At 49.4% G+C, this 14,819-nt stretch overlaps 1 protein-coding gene and 1 long non-coding RNA gene across 3 annotated transcripts in view; one reads left to right on the top strand and one right to left on the bottom strand.

The window, feature by feature from the left end:
* Nucleotides 1–14,819, top strand: part of BARX2 (BARX homeobox 2) — a 70,770-nt gene that overhangs the window by 51,594 nt on the left and 4,357 nt on the right. Inside the window, exons 2-3 of the mRNA XM_036862213.1 lie at nucleotides 4,046–4,343; nucleotides 9,410–9,494. Coding sequence (XP_036718108.1) covers nucleotides 4,046–4,343; nucleotides 9,410–9,494 — 383 coding nt within the window. The remainder of the gene's footprint in view (nucleotides 1–4,045; nucleotides 4,344–9,409; nucleotides 9,495–14,819) is intronic.
* Nucleotides 10,800–14,819, bottom strand: part of LOC118900055 — a 102,971-nt gene continuing 98,951 nt past the window's right edge. The window contains exons 3-4 of one of the 2 annotated variants that reach the window (XR_005021039.1): nucleotides 14,581–14,673; nucleotides 10,800–12,176 (exon numbers count right to left, since the gene is read on the bottom strand). This is a non-coding gene — a long non-coding RNA (uncharacterized LOC118900055). The remainder of the gene's footprint in view (nucleotides 12,177–14,580; nucleotides 14,674–14,819) is intronic. The other variant, XR_005021038.1, reaches the window with a different exon arrangement.

Here is a 14,819-nt window from a genome sequence, read left to right as displayed (position 1 = left end):
CCAGTATCTAAAGAATTATACTCAAAGACAACAGAAATCTGATTACAGAAGCCTTGAACAGAAAGATCTTTAGTTTTACTTAAAGGAATATATTCAAGTATTTTAGCCAGTACACCCCTAAAATGTTTTTCAGAAATCCTCTCAAAGTAGTCTTCACTCTCCCCAGAGTTGCAGACTCATGGAGGCCTCAAAAAAATCTGCCCCCCTCTCTGATCCACCTGATTTCCTAACTCTTCCCTCCCCGACCCCTCCTCATCCCCCACACCCACTGCCCTCACATAGAGGCACCACACCTATTTATAACCATCCCGACAGAGGGCAGCCCTTGGGAAGGGTGGTTCTTGTCCCAGTTTGGCTGCTTTTCTAGAAAGCAGGAGATTCTCAGACTTCTGGTGACTAAAATTCCCCAGTAGACTCTCAGAATTCTGATAAACAAAAATTCCCAACTTCATTTCTTTGGGAACTTAATGTATCTTAAGGCTGGCATTTTAAGTCATGGGCTAGTCAATAAAGGGTTTGGGGGTTGTTGGCTATCCATTTAGAAAAAATAAAGTGACATGTTTATATTTTACAAAATAAACACTTTGTAACTATGTGTTTCAGTAGATTAGAATACATTATTACTAGATTTGGAACATATGTATGTCTGTATATACACAGGAACAATTATGGAAGTTTACCTCTAAGATTTGGGGTTGAAAACTGGGAGGGGAGACTTCTATTTTACATATTTCTGAATTGTTTTAAAATTCTTTTATAAGAAATTGTGCTACTTTGGTAATAAAAACAAAATAGCAGTATAAGAAGCTTTTAGATACTTTTAAAAAATATATTATAACTTTATTCTTTTTAAAATTAATTAATTAATTAATTAATTATTTTTGGCTGCATTGGGTCTTCGTTGCTGTGCGCGGGCTTTCTCTAGTTGTGGTGAGCGGGGGCTACTCTTTGTTGCGGTGCACAGGTTTCTCATTGCGGTGGCTTCTCATTGTGGAGCACGGGCTCTAGGCACGCAGGCTTCAGTAGTTGTGCGCGCAGGCTCAGTAGTTGTGGTTCGCACGCTCTAGAGCGCAGGCTCAGTAGTTGTGGCGCATGGGCTTAGCTGCACCGCGGCATGTGGGATCTTCCTGGACCAGGGCTTGAACCCGTGTCCCCTGCATTGGCAGGTGGATTCCCAACCACTGCGCCACCAGGGAAGACCTAGATACTTTTCTGAAGAAGTAGCATTTCAAAATGTATACAGATCCAAAACTACTGTCCCAGGTATCGTGATTTTCTTATTATAAAATATCATTCCCAGATTCTTTCTTTTTTTTTTTTTCATTAAAAGAATCCACAACAAAAACCCTCAAGTGTTAGCCTTGGCTGGAGAGTCAATGGAAGTCGTGATTTATTGTTTAACAGCTTTGTGGTTTCTACTGGGCCTTACTAGACATGTAGTCAAAGAACAAGAGAAGTTATCTCTTTTAATAACTATGACTGGGGTCCAAAACAGAAGCATGGAAATGAGTAAGAAGAGAAATGCCAACCCAGAGGAGAGAGCGCTTGCACGTAGCACCTGGGTGCTTCTGTGACCTTGGTTGGTTTTAACCCAGGACGAGTGTGAGTGATGTTTGGCTCCGACGCTCACCTTGCCCTTGTAGTGAGTTGTCAGGTCTGGGCTGAGTCCCAAAGGGCAGCCACAGAATCTTCTCTGTTTTCATCAGATATCAAGATGGGCTTGGGATGATGTGCTTTTGTGACATCAGTATATTAGAGTTTGAAAACTTCTTCGAAGTTACCTACTTTTACTCACTTGTACAAATGACAAAACTGAGGCCCAGAGGGATAAAATGATTTCCCTAGGTAATGATGGTGACATTTTAAACCCAATACTATGGAACAATGAAAAGGAAGAGCTTTTTCACTTGAACTTTAAAGTATCAGCAAACAAAGGATGTTGCAGCCATCACGCCATCAGCCACTATCTGTCTCCACCCCGATGGTGAGCCTTGAGGGAACTCCGGGTGGAGACAAACGGGCTGCCCGGCTGCCCGCTGCCAAGCCCTTGGCCACTGCAGCCGTCCCCAACGGTGCCCCCTGAGGGGACTCAGGATGGGAAGGAACAGGATACTGGCCCCAGATAGCTGAGGTGCACATCAAAGGAATGATTTCGGTGAGCCCAGACTCTTTCTTCCCATACATAGAAAAGTGCTAAATTCATTGACTTGAGATGTCTGGTTTTCTTTTTCTTTTTTCATTTTTATTGGAGTATAGTTGCTTTACAATGTTGTGTTAGTTTCTGCTGTACAGCAAAGTGAATCAGTTATACGTATACATATATCCCCTCTTTTTTGGATTTCCTTCCCATTTAGGTCACCACAGAGCACTGAGTAGAGTTCCCTGTGCTGTACAGTAGGTTCTCATTAGTTATCTATTTTATACAAAGTGGTGTATATATGTCAATCCCAATCTCCCAATTCATCCCACCGCCCCCCTCGCCCCCTCGGTATCCGTACGTTTGTTCTCTACCTCTGTGTCTCTATTTCTGCTTTGCAAATAAGTTCATCTGTACCATTTTTCTAGATTCCACATATAAGTGATATTATACAATATTTGTTTTTCTCTTTCTGACTTACTTCACGCTGTATGACAGTCTCTAGGTCTAGCCATGGTTCTGTTTAATTAACAGTAATCTTTTGATGTTCTGACCACCTTGTCTTTGTTGCAAAAACTCCTGTATATCCTAGCTCCCCCCTCACCTCTTCAGAGCAGTCCCCCAGAGCTATCTGAGAGGCTGCCTCCTGGGCTTGAAGTCCTCAGAAAGTCCAAAAATATAAAACATAATTCTCAACTTTTAGGTTGTGCAATTTTTTTCAGTCGAAAAAAGACAGAACAGATTCTTGGACAGAAAAGTCCTCTTGCCTTGAAATTCCTAAAGCAGAAGAGGCACAGAACTAGGGTGGAGGCCACCACACCGCCTACCCCTGCACACCCGTGACAGACATTGCTATTCAACCTCAGCTCGATTTCCTCAGCCAGGCTCTGACCCAGCCTGAGAATCCTCCTTAACACAGTGCCAGAGGCAGCCAGTGTAATGGATCTGAATTTTCACATGAATTAAAATCTTTTTGGCCCCCTCTTCTAAATGATGCATCCGTGTGATTCATGATGTGGTAACAGCCCTGGACTTCAAGCCAGAACCTGGTTTGACTCCTGAGTCTGCTTGTTCCTAGCTCTGTGACACCATCAAGACCCTTAGGCTTTCTGGGGCTGTTTTCTTGTCTCTGAAATGAGGGAGTTGAATTAAATAACCCTTAAGCATCCTTCCGGCTCTGAAAAATGTTACGATTCAAGGTATGTAGACTTCTCAGGAAGAATTTATAGTTACAACCATGTATTTTTTTTTTTTTTTTTTTTTTTTTTATGGCTGTGTTGGGTTTTCGTTTCTGTGCGAGGGCTTTCTCTAGTTGTGGCAAGTGGGGGCCACTCTTCATCATGGTGCGCGGGCCTCTCCTTATCGCGGCCTCTCTTGTTGCGGAGCACAGGCTCCAGACGCGCAGGCTCAGTAGTTGTGGCTCACAGGCCTAGTTGCTCTGCGGCATGTGGGATCTTCCCAGACCAGGGCTCGAACCCGTGTTCCCTGCATTGGCAGGCAGATTCTCAACCACTGCGCCACCAGGGAAGCCCACAACCATGTATTTTTATAAAGACCGGAGGTGGTTCTCAAGTACACTGTATATTACAGATCTGTTTCGGCTTCCTTAAGTATGTGTTTCTAGCTTTATCTGAGTACTTCTTTCCATCTGCTCAGTGCCATTGACCCATATCTCTGAAACCAGAATTTAGGGGTTCAAACGGGAGAGTTGGAGAAAGATTCACTTCAAACCAGACCAGGCTGAGCAAATCTGCATGTGCCCTGCCCACCCAGCCTTCCCCCATTTATACCTCCTTGTGAACAGGAGGCCCTGCCGGACAGATGGGTCTCGGCCCGGGGTCCTCTGAGGGCCTCTGGCCCCCTTCCCCCACTGCTCCTGTGTGACCTGCCTCCCTGCTTGTCTTCCAGGCCCCGCTTCCCTTCGGGCATATCCTCTCCTCTCGGTGATCACCCGACAGCCCACAGTCATCCCCCACCTGGTCCCCGCCACCCCGGGAATCGCCCAGGCTCTGTCCCGCCACCCGGGCACCGAGGCCACCTCCGCCGAGGCTGCGGGCGAGAACCACGGCAGCAGCGAGTCGGAGACGGAACAGCCCACGCCCCGGCAGAAGAAGCCCCGCCGGAGCCGCACCATCTTCACCGAGCTGCAGCTCATGGGCCTGGAGAAGAAGTTCCAGAAGCAGAAGTACTTGTCCACCCCAGACAGGTGAGGACACGGGGAGGGGACCGTCTGCCGGGAAGGCCCTTGAGAAGGGGGACTCCTTTGGTTCTCGGTGTGGGACGGAGAGCCACGAGGACTGTTCTAGAGTTTGTGCGGGACAGTATGGCAGGAATCTGTCCATCCCTCGGCTCATGCAGTCTCAGCCTGGGTTTTACAGAAGCCAGCCCACGTGACTTCATCTCAGCCCGGGACCCTGCCTGCTGATGAATTTATACTGCTCACTATATCTCTGTATATTAACTTAACTTCTCCAGTACAACCAGCAAAGTAAAGCTTAGCCAATGCTTACCCAGGCTCTCAGTTGGGAAACAGGTTTGGTGTTTAAAGCCACTTACACTTAGGATCAGATGCAGTGGGACTAGACCCACATTGGGGTCCATGATCTCCTCTGGCTCCCCTCCCCTAACCCCCAACTGGCCCAGTGGGTCGGCCCGGCTCCTGCCTGGACGCGCTGGATTGATGGGACTGTGGAGCTGTCAGATGTCTTGCTGGATTTGACAGATAGCAAGTCAGAAGCATTTGGCTGAGAATTAAGAGGACCTGGGTGAGGGTCCCTTCTTTAAACCCTTTTGAGATCCCAGTGAGGGCAGCTGTGACCCCTGCTTTACTCATAGGCTTCAATACCTCCCCGCTTTCTTTAATTTAGCATCTTAACAAAAAAATACGCTGCAAGAGTGTGTGTCTTACCTTGTTCCTTCAAACTCACTCTGGAATGGCTAATGTGTAATCCTATTTATTGGGAAGATTTTGCAGGTACTTTTTCTCTTCTTTTGCTCCCTGCCTTGTCCATATCAGGTTTGACCCTACTCCTATTAAAGAGAAGGGAAGGAAACTCAAAGGCATCTCTTAAGCTATTTATTAGCTGTTCGATGAAAACTTAAGTGAGAGAGGAGGCTGCAGCTCACTGACTGGAAGGGAACTTGCTTACCGATTCAGTTAGCTGAGCGCCCACCAGCTGCGTGCCAGGCACTGTGGCAGGGATTATGGGTCCAGAAAGTAGCAGACAAGAGACCTGCTCTAGAGGAGGTCACGGGGAAGGACAAGGCTGCGGTAATGACATCACGACGCTGGGTGCGGGTGCCGGCACATTCCCGCGGGCTGCAGGAGCGCAGAGGTGTTGCTGAGTATGTTGGCGGGGGCTGGGAAGCCTTCTCGGAGGAGGCAACTCTTCAGAAGAGCTTTCGTCCCGGGAGGGAGAGAGCCCTCCACAGAGGGAGCGACACACAAAAGGCACAGACGGGCTCGCCGGGCGTGCTGAGGGCCCTGCAGGTGGTCGGGCGTCTCCAGCCTCAGGTGTGGAGGGGGGCGCAGTGGGAGATGAGGCTGCAGAGGCGGGAAGGACCCTGTACGTCTGGCCAAAGATCAGGGACTTTGTCGTGTAGGCCGTGCGTCAGCAGCCATGAAGAGCCGGAAGCGACATGGCCAGATTACTTTTCAAATCCTCACATCGGTGGCACCACAGGTGACTGTTAGGGAAGAGATGGAGCAGGGAAAGCAGGTGGACAGAGTCCAGGGAGGGTCACTGAAGACCTGAATTAAGGTGGTGACAGTGGGAACAGAGAGGAGAGACTAGATCGGAGAACAGTTCTGAAGCTGGAACAGACAGATGCTGGCGTGAGGGAGAGAGCTGAGAGTTCTGTGGTTCCTGGATGGGCCACCAGGTAAGGAGGGACAAGCATTCTCTGAAGCTGGAAGACTGAGGACAGAGTGGGTTTGGAGGGGAGTGTATTCTGTTTCGGACGTGAGCAGTTTGGGGCACCTTCAGGCAGACAGTGGAGACAGGTCTGTGAATTGGGGATTAATAAATGGGATCTCTAGGTATCGAATGGCTACTCTGGTGCCCCCAGCGTGTAACGGAGAGCCTCATGTACTTGGCACCCAGGAAGGATGGGCGCCCCGATTTATGAGTCAGCGTGCCTGGGTGACGTTTTAGGCCTATTTTGGAAGTCAGCAGATTTTTTTCGCAGAAACGTTTTGTTCTAAATAAACCTCCTGGGGCTTCCTGATACCTGCCCAGGCACCTCTCAGGTGAGCTGCGCGGGCTTCATCCACTTGCTGGGGGAGGAGAACCCTCTGGTGGGCGTGGAGGCTGCAGCCCGAGCCGCCCTGCCAGCTGTTCCTCACCTCATAAGTGACCGGGGCCATGAGCACGCCCTCCTCCCACGGTGCACTCCCTCTTCCCCTTTGTTTGTTTCTCCAGTTTCCTGGGTGACCCCATCTAAGTGAATATGCAGGGTAGTGAGAATTTGTAAGGGTGGCAGGTAATGAGAGAAGGCTGATGACAGTGAAGTGTGTTTCTGGAGCCAGAGTGAGTCAGGGGCACATTTTTCCCAAGTGAGCTCACCTCGTTTGCTAATGCGGTGGCAGAGCTGTGAACTTGAACCTTCCGTTCACTGATGCACCTGATGGCCTCAGGTGAACCGGCCGGGAAGGCACAGGGGGAGCCGGGGGAGACCTGGGAGACCTGTGGGATGGCCCCTGGGCTTTCCGTTCACTGATGCACCTGATGGCCTCAGGTGAACCGGCCGGGAAGGCACAGGGGGAGCCGGGGGAGACCTGGGAGACCTGTGGGATGGCCCCCTGGGCTCTTGATGCTTTAATGAACAGCTGTTTGGGAAGCAAGGCTTCGTTAGTGGGGAGAGTGAGGGCTGCTGGCACTGGGAATTTACTAGCTTCAGTCTGTTAATCACTTTCAATAAATCTGTCACCTTCCAGTAGCCCTTTTACTGGGACAAGCAGATATGTGTGAATGCTGACTGAAGCCAGGAGCTGAAGTTCCTGGAAGGAACACGGTTTTTATTATCGGAGATTGAAACTGGGCTCTCTGGTCACAGCAGGGGGGCTGGGCCGCTGCACCTGGAGTGCCAGGAGCTGCACCTGGAACCTGCACTCCTGTACCCGCTGGTCTTCCTGATGGTGAGATGTCGCTCGTTACTCCTCAGCTAGAGAAGGTTGCAGCTGAGGACTCGCACCCGAGAGTCCCCATGGCCCAGGCTGGCGGCTGTGCAGGCTGCTGTGACACGGTGGGCGTGACATCCACAGCTCGAGCCTCAGATACCCCGGCGCCTCCCAAAGTGGTGGGCCCTGCTCAAGCTGTGCCGGGGGTGCTGCGTGACGAGTCCACGCTGCTCCAGGGACCAGGGTTGGGACCTCGGCGGGGGGGCAGCTCGTGTGGGCGCCTTCCAGCCAGAGGTGGTCCTTCCAGTGGGTGCTCAGGTGGACCTGGGGTTGTCATCAGTAAACACAGGTCAGCACTTCCCACAGCCTCAGGGACTGAGCTGGACAGCCTCAGCCTGGTTCCCTTCCCCGTTTCACATGCTCCGCTCGGGTCGTCTGTGGCTCCTTGGGATGCAGCGTCCCCGAAGGCCTGAGCGAGAGCGTCCCTCCGACAGACCTGTCTTGTACAAAAGGACGATGCGTGGAGGGAGCCCCCGTACAGGGGGAGACACACAGACGTCAGCAGACTTGAATCCTACCTCCACTTCTTTCTCTAGGACCACCTAGCAGGGGTCAGCACAGTTTTTCCGTGCAGGGCCAGAGAGTAGGTATTTGAGGCTTTGTGGGCCATGCGGTCTGTGTCACAACTACTCAGCTCTGAGGTTGTAGCACGAAAGCAGCCACAGACAATATGTAAATGAATGAATGTGTCTGTGTTCCAATAAAACTTTATTTACAAAAAGCAGGTGGTGGACACTCAGCGCCTTGGCCGCTGAGATTCTAGTCTCTCTGAGCCTCAGATCTCTCATCTGTAAGACGGGAATAATCGTACCTACTTCACAGCAGGAAGGAATAGACGTGAAAAGAATAAACGAAAGGAATAAAGACGCAGACGTAGAGAATGGACTTGAGGACGCGGGGAGGGGGAAGGGTAAGCTGTGACAAAGTGAGAGAGTGGCATGGACATATACACACTACCAAATGTAAAATAGAGAGCTAGTGGGAAGCAGCCGCATAGCACAGGGAGATCAGCTCGGTGCTTTGTGACCACCTAGAGGGGTGGGATAGGGAGGGTGGGAGGGAGACGCAAGAGGGAGGAGATATGGGGATATATGTATACGTATAGCTGATTCACTTTGTTATACAGCAGAAACTAACACAACATTGTAAAGCAATTATACGCCAATAAAGATGCTAAAAAAAAGAATAAACGAGATGGTACATGTCAGGGGCTCTGCACACAGCCTGGGACGTGGTGGTGCTCTGGAAACAGGTGCCGTGTTGTTAGAATTAGCTCCAACTGCATACTTCCCCGGGAACGGCTTTGACATTCAGGGCTTTGCAGGAGGCTACAGAGAAATGCAGGACCACGCTCAGCCGTGAAATGGGAAGCAGGAGGCGCTACGGGTGTAATGTTTATTTTGGAAGCTGGCATCATAACAGTTGAGGGCAGCGATGGTGGATGAGTCAATCCATCGAAAGGTATTTGTGAGCCCTTGTTCTGGATTCAGAGTGCGGTCGGCACTTTCGCGACTGTAAAAGCAGCAGTTGAGTTAGGAAGTCAACTCTTGCAGTTCAGTTAGGGAGGCAGAAATAGCTCCTGTGAAGCAATCAGAGCCCAGCGAGAACTCAGAGCCACCTGGGTGACGGGTAACCTGGGTGGAGGAGGCAAGCTGCTTGGTGGGAGGGGCAGCAGCGGGCTCACCCCCGGGAGGCGGGGCTTGAGCCGGGTCTGAGTGATGAGCGGGATTCTGACGATAAGGAAAATACGGCTTCACCTTTTCTCCCCCGTTTGGATTTTTGGAGCAGAGCCTTCCTTTTGTACAGGATCAGAGTCAAGAGCCTATCGGGTCAGGAAGAGGACTTTGCAGTGAAGGCTCAGAAATTCTTTTCAATTCCAATGTAGACAGCCCTTGGGCTTGCGCATCTGTTTCTTAGCTTCGCAGAGTTTCCTCCATAGGATTCTTGGAAGGAAAGCAAAGCTCTCTGGGCAGGAGTCGGTTTCATGGGGAGGTCCACGCGTTGGCAGCAGTGCCCAGAGGTAGCCAGCAGGACCCCACCTTTGCTGCCCTTTCCCCCTTCCTCATCCTTCCTCTGTCTCTCGTGCCTTGTAGGTTGGACTTGGCCCAGTCTCTGGGACTCACTCAACTGCAGGTGAAGACTTGGTACCAGAACCGCAGGATGAAATGGAAGAAAATGGTAAGAAAGAGAGTAGGTCTTAACCATGGGCCCATCATGACACGAAAAATTCTTCTTACAGGGCTGGTACGAAGGCAGGAAGGACCATTTGGCGGTTTGAGCTCCAGAGATTGGAAGGCCTTTTAAGATGCTGGCTAGGAGGGAGGCTGTTTGAATTAATAGGATAAGCCATTCTTTCTGACCTGGATTTCCTGACCAGAAGGATATTCTTTTTCACAGTTTCATTAGAAATAAAATAAAAAGAAAGCCCCCAAGCTTCTCAGTTGCGGGTTTTAACCCCACCTGCTAGACTTTTCAAAGAACTTCCTTCCCCCTCTCCCACCAATAGCTCAGAATAGAAGCCAGTCCTCTTTGTCTAGAGGATATACAGGGCACATCTGCTCTTGTAGCTGTGTGTCCCCCTAATGCAGTGATTCTCAGCTCTAGTGGGCGGGGTCAGAGTAACCTGGGTGGCAGGTACAAATGCAGAACTCGAGGCCCCTCCCAGGATTCTGCTTCCCTGTCCTGTTCCCAGGACGGGGGGTGTTAACCAGCACCCAGGCGCCTCTGACACACATGGCATAGTGACTCTGGCTTCCCTAATGCTGCCCTTGTGCCCAGCTCATGAGCTGTTCCATATTTGGTTTTTAAATGAACTTATTAGTATCAACATCTCTTTCAAAAAAGAATAAACATCTCTACATTCTGAGGAACTCCATTTCATAATGGTTTACCACCCCTGTTTTTTGGAAAAAGCACAGTTAAATCCAAAGTAGTTGGGTTTCACTTCCAGTCTTGTTAACCCCAAGGGTCAAGGTCAAAGCCCAGAGAAAAGAGGAGGGTTGGCATGAGGGTGGGAAGAAGCCTTGCTCCGATTCTTTAGAGACCATATGCACCGTGGCCTCTGACCCAGGCCTCTGCACATCCTTGCTGGATCCCACTGGCCCCCTCTCCTCTCAGGAGCTCAGGCCTGCCTGCATGACGTTCTAATTTGCTAAGCCATCTGGTCACAGCCATGTTTCCTGGTGTCTCAAGGGCTGGAATATGAATTTTTCTCACAATTACCAAATAATTAAGGTCCCCCTGCCACCTAGTTTTCAGAAAAAAAAAAAGTTAATCAGTATTTCTTGATAGTAGGTAATAGATTTTGAGTTTTCTCAATTTTGTTTCTGTCCAATATTTTTTTTCTGAAAACTTTAGTTCTTGCTATTGCCTGCTAACACAGAGACTAAATAAATAAATTGCAAATGAATATTAATGGAAATGGGAAGAAAGCCACCAAGGCAGCATTTATTATATCCCTAGAAAAAAAATTCCTGGGCAAATTTCATCATTTCCTCTGGGGGGACCTGCCTCCAAGGTGGAAGGATTTTCAGATGGAGGCGGCCTGGCCCATGAATGCTCTCCCAGTGAGGCGGCAATGCCAGACACATGTACAAACACACATATCTGGCATGCATCAACAGATACGTATTCAGTGTCTCTTGTGAACCACGCCTCGTCCTAGGCACTACAGGAAGTCATGGAACAAAATAGAGCCCTGTCTTCGTGGAAGTTATGATCCAGTTGAAGAAGCAAGGTCCAGGAAGCAGCAAAGGAGCACACTGTAATTAAGTGCTGGTTGTTTATTTATAGATTTCGAACCCCATAAGAGTCCAGAGGAGAGGTATTGGGACAGGTTGCAGGGAGAAGGTGAAATTGAAGGATAAATAAGATTCAGTTAAATATACTGTTGTTCCCCAACTTCTAGAATGCTAAGACACCCATGAAACCTTTTGGGGGGTTGATCTCTAAGGGAACCAGATTTGGGAGCTGGAAACACTGGGCCGTGTTCCCAGGCGTGCCCCTCCCTGGCTGGTTTCGGGCAAGTCTCTTCACTGCTTTCTGTGCAAGTTCCACCACCCACCTCCTCCCCTGTCCATCATCATCATCGAAATCAACGTCTCCTGAGCGGCAGAGGCATTGTTTAGGTTGGTTATCAGCGATCTTTTCATGCGTCAGACGGTGAACGAACTGACAGCCTGCCATCTGTGCCAGCACCGCCCGGTGCCTGTGGGGGACACGTGTGCCTCTGCCTCTGACGTCACCTGTTTTCCACCAGCCACTGCGCTGCTGGCGCAGCCGTGGGCCGGGTGTCGATGGTTATCAATGTCGTATGAAACAAAATGGAAGTAACTTTGCAGATTTAACCTCAGAGAGCATTCCACAGGCCAACCGGATTCAGGCCCCTTTGGGAAACAAGACTCCATTTCATTTCATCTCGTGAGCACTTACTTTCACCAGGCAGTGGAGATGCGACCATAAGACACCAACCCATCCATTAAAAAATAAAATTCAAAGAAGGTACTCAGTCACGTGGGGGAGACAGACCTGTAAGCCGCTCATTATTCAGAGTGATCAGGGCAACAGTGGAAGGATTTACAGGGTTCAGAATCAGTAGAGAAGAGAGGGCTTCCCGGAAGAGGTGCCATCTAAATTGGATTTAGCGGATGAATAGACACGTGCCAGGTGAAAGTGGGAAGGGTGTCACAGGAGTACATGGGGCGCAGGAAGGACCTCAGAATGGCTGGAGTGAAGATGAGAGCGAAGTGGCTCGGGTGCGGGTCACATTCTTACTCCTCCAGGACAGCAAGGCATTGTTGGGATCCTGATTGCTTCGTAGTTTCTCCTGGTAAAACTCTTTCAAGGCTGTCTCTGCAGGGACTGGGGAAGAAAAGGATAATTAAGTAAGAAAGATGTCTCAAGGCAAGTAACCTCATCGGAACTGGAAAAAGATTAGCACTTGCTTCTCAGAGTTATTTGCACTCTGCCAAGGACAGCGCTGCCAGAACCAAGATAGCATCTCTGACTAGTTTTTACCAGTCAACATGTGTGACCTGTAGCGGGTTAGGAAAATGTGATCTTGCACATTCGGTGGGATGCTCACCGTCCATCCCGCTTCTGCTTGGCTTTGGTTCCAGTAGGGTCCACTGGGCTTTGCCGCGGACCGGAAGTACCTCATCATTCAGTGGTACTTTTCAGCTCCAAAGTACAGTTCTGTTCCGTGAGAGGGTCCAGATGGGCGGCACCTTCCTCTCCTAGTCACGGAACGGGGTGGGCCACATACCACGTGCATCGTGACCTTTCTCACCGAAAGTCTCCAGCTAGTCAACAGCTCCGGGAAACTGCTACCAGTTGCTACCCATGTCATCATGGGCAGGTGACTTAACCTCTGCGTGCCTGTTTCTTCATCATTAAATGCCTAACGTCCACCTTATAGGGATGCGGATGAGGTAACTGAGCCAATCCCTGTAGGACTCGGAACAGTGCCTACCCCATAGGATACAGCCAAGGAATGTTAGCTGTTATTCTTGTTCTTCGTATTTTTTTAGAAGTATTTACCTATCCACAAAATTCATGTCTCCAGAAAATGTAAACTTTTGGAGGCCAGGAGAGATAACACAAAAATGAATTCTGTAGGCTGCCGGGACTCTGGTTAAGACAGTCCTGGGCGTTGGGGAAATATTGTCAGTTACATGGCTCTTAACCATTCCACAGAGCTGCAGATAAAGATGATAGAGAAAAAGGGTCAAAAAAAAGCACTGGGTTAATGAGTCCATGGCCTAGGATCTGCTAGGAGATCGGGTAAGTGCAGATAAATATTGGAGTCAGAAATATCAGCTGCAGGGACTTCCCTGGTGGTCCAGTGGTAAAGAATCTGCCTTACAATGCAGGGGACATGGGTTTGATCCCTGGTCAGGGAACTAAGATCCCACATGCTGCAGGGCAACTAAGCCCTCACGCCACAACTACTGAGCTCATGCACCTCAGCTAGAGTCCACTTGCTGCAAACTACACAGCCCACGTGCCCTGGAGCCTGTGCGCCACGACTAGAGAAGAGAAAACCTGCACGCCACGACTAGAGAGAAACCCGCGCACCACAATGAAATATCCCGCATGCCTCAACGAAGATGCCGCGTACCGCAACTAAGATCCAATGCAGCCAAAAAGTAAATAAATAATAATAATAAAAAGAAATACCAGCTTCACATTGTACGTATTCCTTGCACATTACATACATGCAATGAAATACTGATAAGCGTGTTAGGTTCAGGGGACTTCCCTGGTGGTCCAGTGGTTAAGACTCCGTGCTTCCACTGCAGGGGGCATGGGTTCAATCCCTAGTCGGGGAACTAAGATCCCACATGTCGTGTGGCACGGCCAAAAAATTTGTAAAAAAAAAGAGTGTTAGGTTCAAATGATCAGGGTTTTGTGTTCATATCCCAGCTCTGCCTTAGGTTGCTCTTCCACCATGACAAACCACTCTGTCTGCTCAGTTTCCTGCCTGAAAAATGGGAGAGGTAGAAGGTTCCTCTCTGTCATCCAGGCTCTCCAGTCAAAGTGCCTGTCCCCCAGCCACCTGTGCCCATCCGGAAGGACGGAGAGGCCTGGTCCTGACATCCTCAGCAGGAGGACATGGAAGAATCTGGTTTTAGAGTTCGAAGGAGGGCTGCCAGCAGGCCTGGCTAATAAAAGTAGATGGTGTGCTAGGTGTTTTTCCCAGAGGTGCGTGACCTCACCAGCAAGGGGTTGTCTGGCCTCTCTGGGCCAAGGGGACTAAATGGGCTCTGGGGATGCCTGGGGAGGAGGGGTCCTGGGAGAAGGGCCGCAGGGTGCATGTGAGTGTGTAGCTGCTGGTGTGGGGTGGTGTGAGATCATTGCGTGTCTCAGGTGTGCTCGGAGGCAGGGGCCAGAGGTCAAGTGTGGAAAGCAGCCAAGAGGGTAGTTATCTCCTAATTATTGCTTGTGCTGGAATGTTTTTTCCATTTAGAAAATGGTCTGATTGTTTTGATTTTTTTTCCTGCTGTAGGAAAACAGCCAGGTGGGGTCTAGCCAAGCTGTATAGGTGGTGTTCTCTAATTGCTGGGCTGGACTTTCTTTTGCCAATTAGGTGGCTTCCTTAGACCTGCCCTTTTATAACTTGATTACTACATGGAGCAACTCAATTGTGTATAACCTCCTTCATACCCAGTGGAGCTGCTTTCAACATGTCAATTTCATCTTGGCACATTTGGGCGCTTTCAACAGCCTGTGCTCAGACTGAAATCAAAATCAGATACTGACTTACATGAAAAGGAATGTAGGGACGTCTTCTGCCCAGAGATTGATTCTGTCAGCATCTATATCTTGTTAAGAGGTCCCCTTCACATCTCTGTGTTAGCTGTTTGGGTGGAAAGTACAGTGGTTGAGCAGATGCCCAGCTAAAAGGAGGCTTTTATTGAGAACTTATGATTTTCCTCATACCATACACAAAAGTTAACTCAAAATGAATCATAAACCTCAATGTAAACAATAAACTATAAAACT

Source organism: Balaenoptera musculus, chromosome 8 (genome assembly GCF_009873245.2).
Source record: "Balaenoptera musculus isolate JJ_BM4_2016_0621 chromosome 8, mBalMus1.pri.v3, whole genome shotgun sequence".
Taxonomy (NCBI): Eukaryota; Metazoa; Chordata; class Mammalia; order Artiodactyla; family Balaenopteridae; genus Balaenoptera; species Balaenoptera musculus.
Note: the sequence above shows the minus strand (reverse complement) of the source record. Positions and strands in the feature narration are given on the sequence as shown.